This window comes from Electrophorus electricus, chromosome 10 (genome assembly GCF_013358815.1).
Source record: "Electrophorus electricus isolate fEleEle1 chromosome 10, fEleEle1.pri, whole genome shotgun sequence".
Classification (NCBI taxonomy): domain Eukaryota; kingdom Metazoa; phylum Chordata; class Actinopteri; order Gymnotiformes; family Gymnotidae; genus Electrophorus; species Electrophorus electricus.
Genome location: NC_049544.1, coordinates 1855776 through 1875964, shown reverse-complemented (window position 1 = coordinate 1875964; position 20189 = coordinate 1855776). Strand labels below are relative to the sequence as shown.

Genomic DNA, 20189 nt, shown 5'->3' with positions numbered 1-20189 from the left:
TGGTACACACTAAAAATTGAGCCACAACCAATTTCAGAACAACTGATTCCTAGTTTTCTTCTAGAGTTCTATTGTTGTAATGTAGATGATTTCATTCTCTGGATTTGAATCACACATCTGCATTACAGTTTGTTTATAGCACAAATCTCTTGTCTTTTCCAGTGTGGAAACTCAGTGAAAAACCTGGAAAATGTGTTTCTTTTTGGTATTTAGGATATCAGCAAACAAAGTGAATAGCAAACAAAGTGTATTTACCCATGTGAGTAAGAAAATATATTTTTTAATGAAACCACTTTGGTTATGCCTATATACTACATTCAACAAAACTAGTTATTCCCATGCGTTATATCCAACAAAATCTATGACCCCAAAATCCTCAGTGGAATCATTCCTAAGTTTAACTAGTAAAATCAGAATTTATACACTAAACATGTTTGTTCTCTTTCATTTACTGATATAAATCAAACTCTTGACCTTTGCTTGTCCCTGATCTTTACGGTTAGGAGCCACTCAATGGCAGTCTGTTGGACTTTCTGGTGTATCCTTCAGGCAAATATCTCACACCAGCATACTCTGCTGGGTTTGTTCAGTCAACTTGCTAACAACTCAAGCAAGCCCAAGGCAATGATGGTCTGATGCATCAGTATTCTGCTCTGCTCTGGTCTCTATCTATCCATCCACCCATCTATAAATAGAACATAATGTTTTTCTCTATGACATGAGAGGTCTGTGATTGGATTTTTTTCAGAGGTGTGGGGGTGAGGGGTATTCACTCAACTCACTTGTTTTCCTTGTTTTTTGTTTTTCCTACCACCTTCTTCACCTACCACACTCTACACCGTTTTAGGAATTGGCCTTTATCAGGGGAGGAAGCTTGTCAGAGAGGAGAGGTAATTAGATTCATATTGCATATTGACTCTGTAGCTAATGACCTTTGCAAAGCATTGCATCAATGTCTGCTGTGCAGATCTCATTACAGAAGTCCTGTACGGTCAAAGCTTAAAATACTTTGATGGGTTCGGGGGTTTGTAAGGCAAACACTTGGGAGATCTTTAGTCAAAGTAACACCTGTGGCATCTGGCAAAGCCATAGACTGATTACATAAGGCATGTATTATAGCACATAAGCCAAGACTCAGGCCTAGTTTGAGATATTAATATTAAAGACTCAGGCCTAGTTTGAGATATTAATATTAAAGACTCAGGCCTAGTTTCCATATTAATATGAGCATTTAATCACTTTTCTTACTGCCTTTGTTACAAATTCATGACTCAACTTCTGTCACAAATTCATGACTCAGCTTCTGCTTTGTAAAGTCACTTTACATGATTGTCTTGTCAAGATTTTTTTCCCCACAAATAATTTCTGTGAAAGAAAGATTTTTTTTTAACAAACTGACATAAGAATGTGATGAACAAGAAGTGATATGACGATAAAAATGACAAATACCGAAAAGAAGAGAATGAGGGATTCTTTTTCAAGATAAAGAATATTCACATACGCAGAGGTCATAACATGATTACATCAGCCCAGGGCCCATATTAACAGTGGCCCAAGCACTGTTATGTAATAGCTGAGCTCTCAATATAAAGATATCTGTATAATATAATAATCATCAATTTGTGCTTTTGCCTGAAAGAAACCGGGACTGAAATCCCAGTTTATTTTAGGACTGTGGTATAAACACAGATAAGGAAAAATCAACAGGAAGGACCAGAGTGAGTTTTGTTCTGCAACTGGTGCTAATCTTCTAAAGATCTGCATACAGGAGCAGCAGGCACCAGATCTGTCCAGTGTTCCCACAAAGAAAAAAAAAAGACAATTATTCAAGCATTTCAGAATATTGTTTTGTGTGATCATACATTCATAGAAGCACCAAGCCCTTTGTCTTGTGACAGTCTTAAGACAAATGAAACACGCATAAATGTGCATAAAACCCATGTTCCTACCATTTCAAATAAAACATGCTTATGCAGATTGCAGAGCTTTCTTTCCCACCCACTGCTGAAACAAATGCAGCATCCTAGTATAGCTGCCTGGTTTCTTACCTTCAGTGTGTTATATTGTAGTGTACTCTTGAATCATTCTAGTTTATACACGATAGCTTCTTAACTTTAGAGGTTTTCCCTCCTGCTGTAACTATTAAGCCATTCTGTATTAGAGATCTAAGCATGTGGATTTGAGGACCAGTTTACATGCTCTGTATGCTCTGTATGTCTTTCAGTGGCATATGTAATATGCCACATATGTAATAATAGCCACATTAGACCATAAGACCATACACTAATCAACTACAAATTAAGTTTCTTACATCTACACTTAATGTTACAGAACTGGATGCAACTCTGTAAGTTCATTGAGCCAGTGAGTCTTTAGAAGTAGTGGAATATTATGGTTTCTTTTTAACATAAAAACAATGATAACTATGGAAGAGTTCCAGTACAGTGCTAATAAAGTCATGGCAGACATTGTGTTTGCAATATAAACTAATAGTTAAAAGATGTTTATACAGTTCTATAGACATAGAGGAAATACATCTCCTTATCTAAGAGTTCCTACAACTTAAGGAAATTTTGAATGCATAGCCATTATTTCAGTAGCCTCCCTCATCATGTAAGCACATAAAATAAAGACTAAATCTATGTTCTTTTGAAGCCAAGGACTTCAGACTATGTGTATAAAATCACAGGCCGTGTGATGGTTACAAGCTCTCATTAACGGCCACTATTTAGCCCTTGTATTTCATTAATGTGACATTACTAATCCTGCAGAAACACCAGAAGTATGTGCTGCTGACCCTAAACGTAGCTGGGCCATGAGTTCCTAGCAGAGCGTTCAGATAGAGTCTCTGCTCCCATGTGGCCACACGTGAGGTTAGGGTTAAACAGAGACCTCTTCCTCCCTACACTTTTCCACTCAAGTTCTGCAGTATGTCTGACGGTCACCATGCTTCACCTGATGAAATACATTCCATCTGTTGGATCTACACCAGGCTCCGTTGGCATAGAAGCACTATCCTCTGACTGCAAGCGTTCCGCTCTGTGACCAATAAGCACACAATCATAAATACTGCCCCCTACCTGGTATACAGTGTAAAACACTTAGGGCTACAGTGCTTAGTAATACGCTTGTAGGCCACTGTGTCCAGGCAATGTTGTCTACGATCTCATATACTATATTATCATGCATACAGAATCTTACTGGGCATGCTGTAAGGTATTATAGAATGCTAGGATACACTCTATGGGTGAATGACAAAGCACTTTTGTAAGTCACTCTGAATAAGAGTGTCTGCCAAATGCTGTAAAAGTAAATATTATTTTGTTTTGCCACACTTTGTGATATAATTCTAATAGCATGGAATCTATACTAAAATTGTTTACACAAAATTATGCGCCTAAGAGAGGAAAGAGAATGGTTAATTTGTCAACATCGTGCCTGAGGCTCAGGTCTGTTGTCAAACTTGTCGTTTCCTTCACACATCAGCTGCTAGCCCAAAGTTTCAGTGCAGTCTATGAGCTGATTCTATGAGCTGATTCCGCATGTTTTGCGGTTTGGTGAGTTGACTTCACCAGGTATACAGAAGCGTGTGCTGACAACTTTGGAAACAAGATGAAAACACAAGGAAAACCAAATGTTTGGCAGAGAAATACATAACAGGTAGACTGTTTCATGTGTAAACAGCGACTGTGTGGGGGTGGAGAGGCTTGATAAAGGCTGATATATGTGAGTGTAGGCAACCATAGGAAAACAGTGTGTGTCTCAGAACAACTTGACCGTTTCTGCTTAAAGAGGGTTAGCCAGGGGCTTTGCATCTCACAAAATAAGACCCATTTGTGTATAAAGTCAGAAGGAGTTTTTCTTTATATAGACAATACTCGCAATACCCATTTTATTTTCCATGAATTGTTTCTGTAGTTCCCAGTGTCTGCTCATAAGAACCTGCTCATCAGAATCTATAAAAAAAAATCGTAGTCACAGCTACTCAGTTCTTATAATGTAATGCAGACCTTGTGGAATGTTGAGGATATGTGGCCATGGAACGGAGTCACTGATTCACTAGCATTTAAATTGACAGTGTGGTGGCAGTGTTATGTAATTTCACAGGCTTTCAAATAACTTAGAACCAACATGTTCATAGGCCTTCAGAAATTGTTGTGTCTATTTGTGTGTCCGGGCGCGTTTCTGTCAGGACAAATGGAATCTGGACTCCCCATACGATCTTCTTAAATATTAATATCAGAGAACAAAGTTTCCACTGTAGCCCAGGATTCGGTTGTATTCAGGCATGGAAAGCTGGCTTGACATCTGTCCCTAAATAGCACAAGAAAATGACTGAGGTGGAGCTTCTCAAACATTCAAAACCTGATCAGTTTCGTTGGAAAGAAAACACATATATTTTTGTCCCAGAATGACTGACTCAAAGATCACAGTTTTCCTTCAGGGTAAATGGGCTTAAACCCTTTAGCCAATGAGATGTGATCTGGTTGACTGAAGATGCTCTAATTGACTTTGCTGTCCTTTCCACCTCCCATGTGAAGATGCTCTAAGTCTTATTTTTGGAAGTCCACAGGAAGATCCCAGCAACCACAGGAGACAGAAACTTTGCCATGTTAGATCTGCATTTCCAGGATGTCATCCTTTGATCACACTGGGTTGGGTTACTGCAATACCAAGCTTTTCAATGAACCTTGGTGTGCATGACAATCAGTGTGTGCTCAGAAGATGATATATTTTTCCAAGCGGCTGCAAAATGTCACATGATTAGATGCAATAACAACCCTTAGCCTTTTATATAAACAAAGCCTGTTGCATAAAGTTATTTTTAGGTCATGACTTATGAATTATATTTATGTTTGTCAAGTTATCAACACTGCAGGCCAAACACATGTCACTAACAACTGCTAAAAGAGAGGGACTATACATTAAGTCAAGTCAAAGTTGAATCAAATTTATATATAGTGCTTTTTACAGACTTTGTAAAGCAGCTTTACAAATGACTGGATCCAGATCCTTAATGAGCAAGCCAGTGGTGAGGGAAACTCCCTGGGCGGATTAAGGAACAAACCTTGGGAGGACCAAGACTTAGTGGAACTGATCCTCCTTGGGTGGCCCAGCTAATAAATAGTCCATTATGTTTAGTCCATTATGTTTAGTCGTAGTAGCCACTTCAGTATTGGTGTGGGAGTCTCAGCTAATCTGGTGGATCTAGAGTGGGGAAGCTGATCTGGCATCCATTAGAGATGGACTGTTACAATGGCTTTCAATCACCTACATTGCAATTAATCTAATTTTCAAATGGGTCTCAACATGAGCTTATTAAAAAAATGACTTTTTTACTCTTTGGATTTGGGCCAGCTTTAAAATGAATTCTCATAAAATATACAATTTACATATAATTTACATACAATTTATATAAATTTTACATGTCAAACACACGGGCTGAATGATTTTAACCAAGATGTCAAATGCTGCGACGCCTTGCCACTGACCTACAATAAAGGCTTCTTGCTATCGCTCCAAAAATAGCTCCTGCACTCATTCACCTTGAGCTCAGTGCACACCCTGCCTCCAGGAACAGCCGTGTACCGAACCCTCTTCATCATCACAATGGCAGCCTCCAGTCCACGCAGACAGCACACTCACATATGGCCATTACACCTACACTTTCACTGGAGTAATGATTGCATTATACACTTCTATCCTGTATTCCCAAGGACATCAAACAGGGAAATTATTCATGGTTATTAAGGGTTATTAATATCCCGGGGGAGTTGATATCTGGAGAAGTTCTTTGACAAACAGCAGGCAGGCAAATCAGATACTGGGATGTATTTGATGTTCACAAGAGCAACATCGGTTGTGCTTGAAGATCAGACACCAGCTGCCTTATAACAGTGGAAGGAAAATGTGCCACTACTTCAAAAGATGAAAGCACACATGTTCCAGAATATTCCAAAATACAATGTGGTATTCTGGGATTTAGCTTCAGGTTTGTATTTTTGTGTTTTAGCCTAAACCTCCATGATAATCCATTATATATTTATTAATGTTAAGTATTGATGTTAAGAATGCATAACACCTCAGCTTACACTGGAAGAAAAAAAGGTTGGATTGGGAGTTGGTAATAACAGGAGCTTTTTGAACCGTATTGTTGTTATTTGTTTATTTTGTTCCTGTGGTGTCTGGTGTCATCCAGATATGCTCTTAGGGGGTTTTTCCTCACCACTGTCACCTTCAGCTTTCTCACTGGGGACTCGGACATCTGTAAAGATGCTTTGTGACAACAGCTGTTGTAAAAAAAAAAAAAGAAAAAAAAAAAAGAATGCTATAGAAACCAATTTGACTTTGGTTTTAAAGTTCTATCAGAACCAATTGCAAAAGTAATGGTGTCACTAGGTCACCACTTTTACCAGCATATATCTGTTATTGAGTTGTTTGCAGAGTATAACAATTGCTTCCCATAAATCACTTCCATACACCAGAATGCTTCTAATAATTAGCTCTCAATGTGTATTCATGTTGGCTACTTCCAGCTGTTGACCTTCCCAGACTAGACCAGTCCATGGCTTATTCATCTTTATTAATGTATTAATTTATTATCTGTAAGATAGTATACGTTTACAGCTGTTTGTCAAACACTCTCTGCGTCATGGCTGTAATAAATCTAGAAAAGAGAAGAATTGAGGTGAGATATAGAGATAAACTTCTTTTAAATAAACTTCACTGAAACTTCACTTCAAGTTTTTTTCACACTAATAGGGCAACAGCAAAGAGTTGTAATATAGTTTTATTCTATTTATAACCTCCTCTTTGTGTATTTAACTGTTCTGGGGAAGGAAATGTTTACTCAAGCACTATCAGCTGATGTGTGACAACACACATCCTGTTCTAGATGTCCCTGAGTATATCAGTACTGTCATATTCACGGCTGAAATAACACAGCTTTGATTAACGTCAGCTTGGACTGATCAAAGCACCAGATCCTTCACCAGTGACAGTGCACGGGCTGCACAGCACAGATGAAAAACCTGAGCTTTAGCTTATTACTTGGTCTGTAGGGCAGGAGTCTTAATAGTACTCTCCCTGTTTTAGGCAATTGATTTCTTAAATAATAGTGTTGCCCCCTGGTGGTGTTGTGTTTTATTTAGCCATGAATCACTGTAAGGTCAGCAGAGAGTTGGTGGGTTTTTGCAGTACAGTATGAAATGCCAGCATTCTCTTCTCCCCAGAGGAGCTTGGTATCACACCAGTCTGCAATGGGGCCAACAATGAGAAGAAAAAACAGCTGATGTGAATGTTGTGTGTGTGTGTGTGTGTGTGTGTGTGTGTGTGTGTGTGTGTGTGTGTGTGTGTGTGTGTGTGTGTGTGTGTGTTTTGTGAGTGTGTGTGTGTGTGTGTGTGTGTGTGTGTGTGTGTGTGTGTGTGTGTGTGTTTTGTGAGCGTGTGTGTGTGTGTGTGTGTTTTGTGTGTGCGCGCGCATGTGGATTTTAAGAAATAAAGTAACAGTTGTGCATGGCAATTAATGACCTGGGCTGAACTCAGGTTGGAGAGGTGAGTGCTGGAGTGTGAATTTTGTCATTCAGCTGCAATGAAAAAAACTGCATCAAGAGAGATTCTCACAATCTGATGATCTTGCATTTGTATCTGAGGTCTGTGAAGGTTCTGAACTACCACATCTCATTCAATTAACTAATGAAGCAATTATATTAACTACTTTAATATAGCTAATATAATTATCCTAAAACCTTCTAAACATCTAAGCCTTAGCCACTTTAAACTGCCCTCATGCCCACTATATGGCATGGTATTTCATATATGGCATGAGGACATCTCATGTTTCTAAAATATTTTTTGGCAAATACATTTAGCCTGCTAAAGAAAACACTGCCTTTTTTTAAGCAAGAAAAACGATGCAGTTCAAATGTAAACAGCTACTGACCTCTTGTGGTGAACACAAGTAAAACAAAATTGTCACTGAGATATTAGACCACACTAGAATGATTAAAGTAATAGGTCAGTAACTAACACGCCACACAGTAGCATACGTTGTTTTAAACCAATTGATTGCCTAATTTAGAACTCGGATATTGCATAAGATATATATGCTGCAGTTCCATGTTAATATGCACGGCATTTTGCATGCAAGCATGAATGTACTGGTTATTAGAGTAAGCTTAATGTTTCTGAATACTACTATTTATTTTATATATCTTTAAATTAATTGTTCTAACATTGAAAAATAGTTTACAAATATAATGTCTGTGATGTGTTGAAAGTTTAAAAAGTACATTATTTCAATGCATTCACATTCCAGGCTATGAGGCAACAGGAGGTGAATTTCCTTTTAATATATTCTATCTGCTAATGTTGCTAACCAGTTTATACTATTAGTAAAGATAAAGAGTAATAATAACTTTGAATCTCCATTCATTTGCTTTATTTGGGTGTGATTAAATTGTAAATTGTAATACATTTCTTGCGGCAATTTCCAGTGCAGAAAAAAGGTTTAAAATTATTTTTAAAAGGGTAAAAAGGGATGAATTTAGCATATGTTACACTTTTCCTCCCAGAATGAACCCTCTGAAACTTGCCTTTGGGGCTTGTGTGGAATAGCTTCGGGATAATAAGAATAAGATAAAAAATATCAACACACACCAGATACAAACACCAGATAATATGAAAACTAAAACAATGAAATAAGATTCAAATTGAATAATTAAGGAGATTTTTAAATTTTGGGCATTTTTTGTTAAAGACTTGATAGTTATATTTTCATCAACGTGAATAAATGTATAAATTGACACAAAACCCACATAAAACTACATTCAAAACTAGATTAAATCCTACACATTTAATTTTTTTTTGACAGTGTAGGCCTATTTGTAGTTTATATGTAACTGTTTGTGTGTACTGTAATAATTTGAACCGTATAGTTATTGAATCTCATTTTTGTTTGTTTTTATTCTATGTTTAATGCATTAACAACTTTAATGAATGAAACAAAAAAAATCCTAGGATTAGGGTTAAAAAAATATTCCCTTTAAACATTGCCATAATACCATAGAATATTCCAGAATTCCAGATAATAGATATTATCTAGGCTCTTTTATTATTATTCTTTTTCTGATGTAAATATCATGCTGGTGTTTTTTTTTTGTTTTTGTTTTTGTTTTTATTAAAACAAGACAAATACAGAGATAACATACTATATAATCACACACAAACATCCAAGCCTACAGATACACATAGTTCCAGTTGATCACAAAAGTAATTCATAGATTTTTTTTAAATGTCATTTTGATGTCATTCTAATAAACAAGAGAAAGAGAGTTTGTAAATGACCACAATTACATTTATGAAGAGAGAATTTGGTAAGTAAAAAAAGACTAAGAAAATCACAGTATAAAAGCTGTTGTGTATGTGCGATTGGAATGCATTAGACCAGTACTTCACCAGGACAAATGCACAAAAGTTTCAGGATTTGCTTCAAAGAAAGAGAAGGCAGCATGCAAACCCTAAACAAATCCAGCCAGAAACGTGGCAGATTCTATGAAGTAAGAGAAATATATGCCTTCTCTTGCTGTATTTGTCAACAAGAATTTGAATGGCAAAGCCCATACGTTTATCTATAGTATGTTTTTCATTGTACTATTCCATAAAGATATAATATTACATATATAATATTACAAAGAGACCTGTCCTATTGAAAAAAAGTTTTAATTTTCCTACTATTGGAACAGTACGTAGAAACAAACTTTCCCCACAGCCAGCACACAGCTCCTGTAAGAATGCCTGTAAGAAATTATAGTAAAAGCTGACCATTGAGGTTAAGTAATTGACTGACCAACTAAACATCATTTAAAACTAAGGTTAAAAAAAAAAAGATTTATTTTTACAAACAATTTTTTGTTGTACCATATGAATTATACATGTGTGTGAGAGTGGGGGGGAGTAATGTTTAAAAAATAATAGATTTGCTGGTGTAAATTTTATAATTTGACGGGCATTTCTGAAATATTGTAACTGCAGATTAATAAGCCTCTCAGGACACCTACTTTAGAAAATGTACTGAATGGATTGGCATTCCAAACAGACCTCATTCAGGAACTGGGAGCCAGTTCACCCTTGAAGAGGAGGTGTGGCGAATATCACTTATTCACTTAGAAGGAAGCGCTGTTGTAGCCAGCCAATCCCTTTACAGTTGTAGCGATCTTTATCCAATCCACGTACAACAGGGACGGAGTGGGCGGGCTAAGGCGCCGGTGGTGTAGGTTGTCCCATACATTACCGGCGCTTCTTAGTCGTGTAACTGGACCGCATTACACAACGTGAGTATCACACGAGGCCCTACGAGTCGTTTTATGAATAGAAAAGGCGGACACAAATGCGACTAGATACAACTCTTAGGTCAGGAAAGGTGAGCTTCATGCAGGATATAGCCGTATTGTTAATTTAGCCAGCTACCCTAGCTTCTCTATGGTCGGGTGACCAGCTCAGTGTTAGCTAGCAGGCTAGCGAGCGAGCTAATTAGCATTAGCATCTTAGCTTACCTATCTTGGCAAATGAACCGTGGTCACGTCGGTTTTGATGTCCTAGCAACTTCTTTGTAAACTGTATTCCTTCGTCTAATAAAGGTTTGACAGCAATACTGCTGATAGAGCTCCTCACACTGTCTTTTTTGTTTACTGGTTTGCCGTTGTAGCCTGGCGTAAGCACGTTGCTTATCTTAGGTGTCTTAGATGGAGCTAACTGCTACTTTCCTTCCCGCAAGGTGACGCGTTGTAAAGTCTAATGATTTTCGCTTTCGGTCCATTTTAAAATTTTAGCGATGCGCAGATCGCTGAAATCACACTCTTTAAAAAAAAGAACATGCCGAATGCCAAAATAACAGACTTTATTTCAAGGGCTGCCTGTGTAGCTAGCTAGCTAACATTTTAACTACTTTACAAAAAGGATTTGTGAGCGAGATTTCACCCAGTGGTTTTGCTTTCATCTAATAAGATGGTGATTTTAAAAAACTGCATAATAACAATAATGTTTACCTCTTAGCATGGGCAGTGTATTGGCTGCCAGCTCCCCAAACCCTCCTGGAGCAGGGGGTGGTACCCAAGGGGGCCCTGGACTAGTGACGGTGCCTCCAGGATTCACCATGCCACCTGTGGTCCCAGGCACACCTGGTCAGCCTGGGACAGAGTCCGATGGCTCTCTTCTTAACCCAGGCACATTTGAGGAGTGTCATCGTAAATGCAAAGGTCAATTATATTGCAGACTGTAAACAGACACTTTCTTTTTCTTTGTGATTATCTCTAAATATTATTAAGAACAGTAAAATCAAATTTGTGTGATGCACATAATGTTGAATAGAGCAGTCACAGTAAACCTTTAATTTTTTTCTGACCATCAGAGGTCTTCCCAATTCAGATGGAGGGAGTGCGACTGGTGGTCAACAAGGGTTTAAGTAATCACTTCCAGGTAAGTGTTGATGTAATCTTGCTTGAATTATAAAATAAGAGGTTAATTTCATCATGGCATGCCAATCATCCTTTTGTTTACATCAGGTTAGCCACACCATTACTCTGAGCACCCTTGGAGACTCGGGTTACAGGTTTGGAGCCACATATGTTGGGAGCAAGCAAACTGGCCCAGCTGAAGTGAGTTTAAAATTATTAGTCAAAATTTCACCAATCCGATAATTTTATGCTGATATCGTCAGTCCACTGTAACTTCATGAGAGGATTAAAATAAGTCTTTAAGTAAAATAAAGAAGTTCATCATAGATATTTTTTAAAGCTCCATGCATGAGCAGTCTTTCTGTAGTAATCAATGTGTCAGTGACATGTAGCACCTTTAAACTCTGAGGATGTTTACATCACTTGTATTGTAAAGTAGATAAAAACACTTGTGACAAAGTTGCATGACAATTTCATGTACAATTTTTTTTGTAGTCTTTCCCAGTAATGGTTGGTGACATGGACAACACAGGCAGTCTCAATGCACAGATTATCCATCAGATGACTACACATGTACGCTCTAAAGTGGCTATGCAGGTGGGTGCTGCACACCATAGGAAAGGATCAGCTACCACTACACCTTGACTGATTCGGATTCAAGTTGGATTGGATTGGATTATGTGGTGAATTTATGCATGGATTCTCTAATTTCTGTGTTTTTGCTAATAACGGTGTGCCTGCAAGATTTTCATATCCATAAGCAATTGTCCTCAAATGGAGTGTCAATTTTGAAGACAAAGAGAACAAATCCATGGTTTCCATGTGATATTCCAAAGGCTTTGTCAATCTATCTTTGGGCCTGAATATTTATCAGAAGTACAGATATGGAGCATGTTCAAACTAGCAAGTTAGTGAGTTTATGAAAGGATGTGCAGGCAAGACTTCAGTTTTAAAGTGTTGTCTGAGGTTTTTGAAAACTGTCAAAGACTTTTGTAAGCCATTTCTGGTGTAAAAGTTGTGGTTTTCATTGGGTTGAGGCATTGTCTTATTTTGCAGACACAACAACACAAGTTTGTGAACTGGCAATGTGACGCAGAATACCGCGGAGACGACTTTACCGCTGCCGTAACTCTCGGCAATCCAGATGTCCTCGTTGGATCTGGTAATTTCTCACTTGATTTCAATTCAATCTAATGCTTATTAAGAATTAGTTAAGGATGTTTTTCAGTTTAAATGTTATAAATCTATACAGGCTTGTGCTGACCTTACCACAAGTTGCATTGGCAGGTGTCCGCTCCTTTGTCCTTGATGGAATTTTGCTATTAATTAAAAAAAAAACCTAATTACTTGTTCTATTAGCCCCCACCCCTAACTCCCACTGTAAACATTAATTTAGGAAGAAATATCAAGAAAGCAGCTTTCTAACACACAGTAAATACAAATTCCAACATCCAGCTTTAGGTAGATTTTTAGGTTTTGTTTGGAAGTTGTTTGCTATAGGTAGGAAAAGTCACTCAAGTGTGTAATGCAAGAACATGCAATATATAGGGGGTCATATAATAAAGGGATGAAGTCCCTTGCAGAAATAACTGCATTTTTCTTGGTTCATTAGGTATCCTAGTGGCTCATTACCTTCAGTCTCTGTCTCCTGCCTTGGCGCTGGGTGGTGAACTGGTCTACCACAGGAGACCTGGAGAGGAGGGCACAGTGACGTCATTAGTGGGCAGGTACACAGGTGAGAATGGGGAACCATTACAAACATGCCACATCTGAATAACGTTTGCCAGCACCAGGAACATGAAATGTGTCTTGACACTATATGATGCTGTCCTTCACCAAAACGCGCTGTAACTTGTGGTTAATTTAACCAGACAGCAGCAGGTGGGATTATTCATAGTGTTATAGTAATTGTGACAGTGTTATTGTAAATGTATAGGCTAGTCTGTTTTGGTCAGTAAGTATTTGAGATGAAGGACCTGGAGAATCAGTTTAAACACCTCTTGGAAACTCATTTCAGTCCTCTGGAACAGTCATCATGTCTGGGAGGTCTCTGAGAGAGAGACCTTATTCTGGCTGGCATGTTTCCCACATTCAGACTACTGCAATTCCTCCTATTACCTATAGATTTTAACATCTTTTCCACTCCCAAGGAAGGAGACTGTTCTAACAGCGTAAAGGCAATTAAAGGAAAAAAATAACCTAAAGGAAATGTTTCCTAGTATCCTATCATTAATATATGCTTGTTTGTAATATTTTCTTGCATTTATTTTTACTTGTTCAGACCTCCATATAGATTTAGCTGTTTGGCTCTAACATTCAAACCATAAAGACATTAAGCTTTAGATTAGTCTTTAAGTAATAAAATTTATGTCTTGGCCAGATTTAATAATGTTCTTTCATATTGAACCACTAGAGGCAAAAAAACAGCATTATTGCATAATATAGATGATCTCAAAAGATGGCTCTGTGGTAATGATACTATTTCTCTCTTTTAGGCAGCAACTATGTGGCCACGTTGACTGTTGGAGGGGCTGGCGCTCATGCATCCTACTACCACAAAGCCAATGACCAGGTTGTCCTCAGTTTCTCACCCCTGCCTGTAGCGCCGCATGTAACAGCAGCACGACACAGCATGTCTGCCAGGGTTGCAGATGCAATTGTCTGTCAGAATACAATAATCTTGCTGGAATTTTTACTTGCTCAAAACCATTAAATAAATTTACCTGTTTGTCAGATAATAGTGTGAGTAAAATATCTGCACTGTTGAAATGTGGGTATCAGTGCTGTGGTAGTAAGGTCAGACTTTAATAAATGGATGGCATCTGTTCTTTGTCATATGAATGCCTCAGCTGCAAGTCGGGGTGGAGTTTGAGTCAAGCACACGGATGCAAGAAACAAGTGTGTCTTTTGGCTATCAGGTGGACCTGCCCAAAGCTAATCTTCAGTTTAAAGGTACCACCTGTCATATTAAACCAAAGTACTTAATGATTTTAATCAAAAACTCATTTGTATGGAATCCATTTTTTTCTTTTTCATTCTTCATCATTAATTATGCATAGTGGTGCATTAAAACTCAGATGCACCTGATGTTTCCTCAGTTAAATAACAGGCTTCTAAGGTATCTTTGAGCTGTCCTGGAGTCCAGTCCTCCAGGACTGGACCCGTGTCTGAGTTTAACAAACCAAAGTTAATTTCATTTCCATATATATTTCTACTGCTCCTCCCAGGTTCTTTAGACAGTAACTGGGTGGTGGGGGCTACGCTGGAGAAGAAGCTGCAGCCCCTTCCCCTGTCTCTGGCCCTTGGCGCCTTCCTCAACCACCGCAAGAACAAGTTTCAGTGCGGCTTCGGCGTCACCATCGGCTAAGGGCGAAGCCCAGCGGTGAAGGTTCGTGGCGGACTCCGCCCCTCTGCCGGCCTCGGACTGGTGAAGGGAGACGGGGGACACAGAGCGCCGCCGCGACGCATGCCCTGGCTCCCAGCGGCCCTGCAGTTAACCCCCACCTCAGACGGACCACAACCAAGAGCTGGCAGGACTGACTGTACTGAGTCCGTCTATCCCTCATCTGTTTCTACAAAAAATCCCAACAAGCAAACAAAAAAACGGGAAAAATGAGACAGTTTGGCAGTTTGCTCGTCCACTTCATGATTAGACAAGTATAATGCTAAAATAACTAAGGAAAAAAATTCTTGTGTGCTTATGATATGGTGCATCTAGATTTCATGGGGATGTCTTTTTTTGTTTTATGATTGTTCCTCATGATTTCTGCAGTTTAAACCCCCGACATCTGTATCTGGGCATATTTCTGAAAGGGAAACGTTTAATCTGTTAAGTCTTCTCATTCCTGTTCTGAACAAGCAAGTATGCATACTTAAGTGCTTACTTCAAATACCTTTGCTTTACAGGACTTTCATGATGTGCCCCCCCCCCCCTTTTTTTTTTTTTTTAACTTAATGTGACTATTGTCAGGAAACCAATTTACTCACTTTTCCATTTCAAAAGCTCAAAAGCAGCGTTCTGGTTATTCAGGAACAGAAAAAAGTGGAAAATAAGCAGGTCACTATCTCCCATTTCCAGTTTGTAGTATACTGTACTGTTATGGAGTGAACGTTTCCCTGTCCCAGTGTCAGACATGTAGTTTTGAAAGGTAGTGGATCTCTGTGTCATTTCATTTGAGGCCTTGGTCCAAATTTGTATGCTGGGTTCGTATTAACACATTTTTTCCAGTAGAGTCAGGGATCACTTTTCAATGCCACAAATTGAATCCATTGTCATTTCTTCATATTGGTTTGAGGATGATGTAAACTCTGGATTAAGTTCTCATTGTAAAGCAGTCATAGACATGATGGCATGCTGTTGTCTGCTGAAGTGACTCAGTTTACACACGGTCCAGCTTCAAACTGAAAAAGTCTGGTGTCTGTTATCTCACAGCAAAGTCACTTTAGCTGAAATCCAGACTGTCCAACAGGAGACTTGGTGAGTAAAAAACACATCCTACTGGACAATCCTGACCTTCCAATAGCTGCAAAATCTTGCTACTAGCCCTGTGTTAGGTTCGATTCCTCAATATTTTAAGGAAATGATTAGTGACTACATTTCCCTGGATAAAGGGGGAAGTGATATTTGTGGAGGGGAAGCATGTTACAAACAGTGGTTGTTAATCATTTTCTTGGGGTGGGACTTACTGCCTTTTTCCTTGGCATGTGGGGCGTGCAAACACTCAGATTTGCTCAGTTCCTCCAAGAAATGGTACCAAATCCAGACATCACAGAATTCATGGTGGCTGGTTTCATCAAGACTACTGTGTATCATATTGGGTTGGGCATGTGTCCCATTTGACTGCCTGTCTAGATAATGTGCATTATTACCCTGTAGTATTCATTTCTCATGCAATGATTTCATGTCTTTGACAAGGAGAAAGACTACTTTTATGGGTGTTTTGATTATTTTACAATGAAAATTAAAATCTGGCTCTGGTTTCAATATTGAGCATATGTAATTTGTCATCAAGATTTTAAATAAAGAATGATCATTCTTTCATAAATATTTTTTTAAAGATCACTGCTCCATCCAAAAACATTTTCATAAAACATCTTTGCACATATGATTCAATCAGTAATTATTACATAGTGTAATGAAGGCTGAACATGATACAAAACAAAAGGCAAAGGGTACAAATATGTAACATTTATTTAAAGGTAAACAAGCCTAACACACATTAAGACATAGGAACAATTTATACTTTGAAATACAAAAACAAAATCTCAAATACCACTCAATAATAAACTAATATTCTATCAAAAATAAAGATGGCAACTATTACGTGGCTCAACCTCAGCTCTTTCCACTCTGCCTCTTATGATTCTGGATCATCCTCTTCATAACCATGTCAAGTTCCAGATCCGACTTCCTGACATCTGTGTTTCCACAGCCAACCACAGGACAGCTGTTAAATCAGCGACAAGGACGGGAAAAGGTGAAGATATTCCCAGCTTTTAAGTGTATGGTTGCAATCTCTGCTTACAAATGATGTGATTAAGCTGTATATTTTAAGACTAGAAAAGTGCATTTCCTGAAGAAAATGCAGAGTGACTGTGCAGCTAAAGTGATTCCTATTATTTGGTAGGTGGTTGCTTTGGTGTCTCCAGTGGTTTCTATGGTGTTACCAAGTGGTTGCTCTGGTATCCCAGATGGTTTCTAGGGTGTTACCACATGGTTGCTATGGAGTCCCTTGTGGTAGTGTTACCAAGTGGTTACTAGAGTGTTGCCATGGTCTTCCTAAGTGGTTGATGTGGAGTCCCAGGTGATTGCTAGGATGTTCCTAAGTGGTTACCATGGTATGCCAGGTGACTGCTACGGAGTCCAACTGATTGATAACCAGTAGTGTAACCATTTAATGTGTAACCAGTGAGAGTGGGTATGGCTGTGTGACAGAAGGTGTGGCTGTGTGGTTTCAAACATTTCACCATTCATTTCCTATGGGCCAAATTTGTGGAAACAAATGGTTGCTATGCAGAAACCTTTTTTCCCCCCCAAACAAAAAACTGAATACAAGCATGTCTTTCCCAATCAGAACAAACATTCCAGGGTTGGTCTTGTGTTGATATCAAAAACAGCGGGACAAAGTAACGGTAAACAATCCAGCAGAAAAATAATAATAAGAAGAATATAGCATTGAATAACAATAGTGATTGTGCACTGCATTGTGCAATCACTAATAATGAAATATATCTGGCCTTGTGCAGTAAAATCTGTTTACTACACCTCTGTCCACTGCAACCCAGAATACAGGCATGAGCTATAGGTTCTAATTGAACAAAGTAATTCAGGGTCGGTCCCTTTTTAGGGGTCTAAACAAACACACACATCTTGGCATTGTCCCCAGTAAAATTCCAATATCATACAGATAACAATAAATTCAAAATTGTCCTCATCAGTAAATGATACATCAGATGCCGATATACTGTGCACCTCTGCCTAAAAACTGAACCAATTCCCTTCTTGTCCCTCCTTTACACAGACTAAACATGCTCAGGAATGAACAACACCAGAAAGCAAATCCAGCCAACTTCACAGAACCCTGCACAAACTGAGCATTGCTGGTAGGCTACGGCCATGTCAAATGAAATCAGACGTTTTAACCGAGTTAGGAAGTTGAATCAAGTCACTTAGCAGGTAAAAGACTACATTTTAAATGTCTCCAGACTGCCTTAAGACATTTCTCTTTAAAGCAAATGAATTCAGACATCTGCGCTAATTATGACACAGAACAAAAAGTCTATGAACCTAACCCTGGATGCTCTGAGTTTTTATAAGGGACAGCATAGTTAGAGGTCTTACTGCAAAACATGTACCAGTGGAATCTAACTGGTTTTGCCAACAGGCACCGTATCAGCAGTTCAAGGTTAACTTCAGCTTACCGAAACGACTTCTTCTTGCTCTGCTTATTTTTAATCATGGCCAGCACAGCGTCTTGATCGTAGTAATGTTGGCACTTTTTGTTTTTTACTGGATTCACCATCTCAACCTGACAATAAAAAGACATCAATTAAGCACCACAGTCATCACCTAAAATGAACATTACCAATTGGTTACGATAAAAGAAAGACACCAGATAAAATTGTCAAGTGTGATGACTGTCATCAAAATTTCAAAATTGGCCTTGTCATACAACATCGCAACATTCCTCTTGTTTTGGTGATGACAATATCAGTATGATGCTACAACAGGAAGACTTTTCAATAGATGCTAGGCCTTTTTTAAGACTTGGATGTGCTGAATGATTAAGCAGGAATGTGCCTGGGTCAGAGGGCATGTAAAGTTTGTCTGGCTCTGTGTGACCGCGATGTCCTCATCCAGCTCCTCTTCGACATTGGAACCTGTCATTTCATTTTCTTTACCCAGGCAGAAAGTTGAATGGCAGTGTCACACACACACACACACACACACACACACACACACAGTATCAGTACTGAATCATCTAAATAAATGTGTAACTAAACAGGTTAATGAAGCCATCCTGTTTTTCATCTTCATATACTGTATTTATCTGACTAATCTTGCTAGTTTAACTCATGCTAAATAAAAAGCACTATTAAAAATTGGCATTTACAATGAATTAACATTGAGACTCGAGATAACAGATTACATTAGTATCCTACGTTTGATCAGAGATTTCCTGATGCTTTCTTTGAAGGCGACAACCTTGCTATGCCTTCGAACATCTGCATCTGAGACTTCAGCCATAAGTTCTTTGAAGCGGTTCTTTACTGAATCTTTCAAAGTGAACATGGCTTGTGGAGGTTCATGTCTCACCTAAAGAAGGAACGAAAGCCCTTTGTAAATGAACAGACTGGAGGTAATTAGCAAGCAAATGCGAACTCATCTGCTGGAAGACTGAATATATTGAAATACTAACCTGAGCTGTCATCTGTTCAGTGGATGCTACAAAACAGCTGATCTCTTTGTCCAGTCTGGCGCATTCTAACATCATCTGCTCCAGTCTCTTCAGATTCGGACTGTCGTCAGTATCTAGATGAAAAGACGTAACCAATTAGCCACATTACGCCAGACAGGCGAGTATTTATATATGTCGCTTGGTCAGATATGAGCATCATAGACAACGTTCATGGTGAGCCAGTATTACTTAGAAGCTATTAACCGAGTCTCCACTAACCTTGTGCTTCCACCAGATCCAAGGCAACCTCTGACACAATGTCCATCCCCGTACCAATGTCTGTCTGGCATGTCTTCAGAGTAGACACCGTGGGTTGGATTGAATTTAGTGACATCTTTCTGTGTGCAATTAATTTTTAAAAAGTCAGTCAGACCAATGTCGGTCATACGAATGTGTTTGGTTAGCTATCCTAGCTAAGACAAGTGCTCATATTTAACTAGCTAGCTAGCTACCAAATATTGCGTTATTTCGTTAACTGATCCTAAAATGCAGCAAGATTTCCCTTAATAATGGCGCCTCTTCAAAACTGCATCAAAAACAAACAGCCAAAATATTCAGTTTGTTTACTATTCTAGCTAGCTACTATTTACCTGTCAGAACACTTGCAGCCAACAAAAAGGTTTCCGCTTTTGCAAGTTAAAAAGGCATAAGAGTCTTTAATAACATAAGAGTCTTTAGGACCAGTGTCTGTTCTCGTCTGTTGAGATAATAAGTATAGAGTACACAGAAAAGCAACTTTACTTAAATTTAGATTTATTTATTTTTTTGCCGCGATGCT

The 20189-nt window shown here is 38.6% G+C and overlaps 2 protein-coding genes across 3 annotated transcripts; one reads left to right on the top strand and one right to left on the bottom strand.

Annotated features, from left to right (window-relative positions):
* Positions 1-10267: 10267 nt before the first annotated feature.
* On the top strand, positions 10268-16443 carry tomm40 (translocase of outer mitochondrial membrane 40 homolog (yeast)). Of its 2 annotated transcripts, none has more exons than XM_027007313.2 (10): positions 10268-10331; positions 11053-11255; positions 11408-11475; positions 11562-11654; positions 11949-12050; positions 12510-12615; positions 13066-13188; positions 13949-14025; positions 14303-14405; positions 14681-16443. In XM_027007313.2, exons 2-10 carry the CDS (start codon positions 11054-11056, stop codon positions 14818-14820), a joined length of 1014 nt encoding a protein of 337 aa, XP_026863114.1. In that variant the 5' UTR covers positions 10268-10331; position 11053; the 3' UTR covers positions 14821-16443. The 2 variants fall into 2 exon arrangements, with proteins under 2 accessions (XP_026863114.1, XP_026863115.1); XM_027007314.2 differs by lacking the exon at positions 10268-10331 and adding an exon at positions 10340-10420.
* A 178-nt stretch (positions 16444-16621) lies between these two features.
* On the bottom strand, positions 16622-20042 carry nsmce2 (NSE2 (MMS21) homolog, SMC5-SMC6 complex SUMO ligase). The gene is made up of 7 exons (XM_027007206.2): positions 20002-20042; positions 19631-19749; positions 19373-19485; positions 19116-19269; positions 18754-18848; positions 18375-18481; positions 16622-16900 (listed from the first exon to the last, which is right to left on the bottom strand). The coding sequence occupies exons 2-7, from the start codon at positions 19743-19745 to the stop codon at positions 16789-16791; spliced, it is 696 nt and encodes a 231-aa protein (XP_026863007.1). The 5' UTR covers positions 19746-19749; positions 20002-20042; the 3' UTR covers positions 16622-16788.
* Positions 20043-20189: the final 147 nt, after the last annotated feature.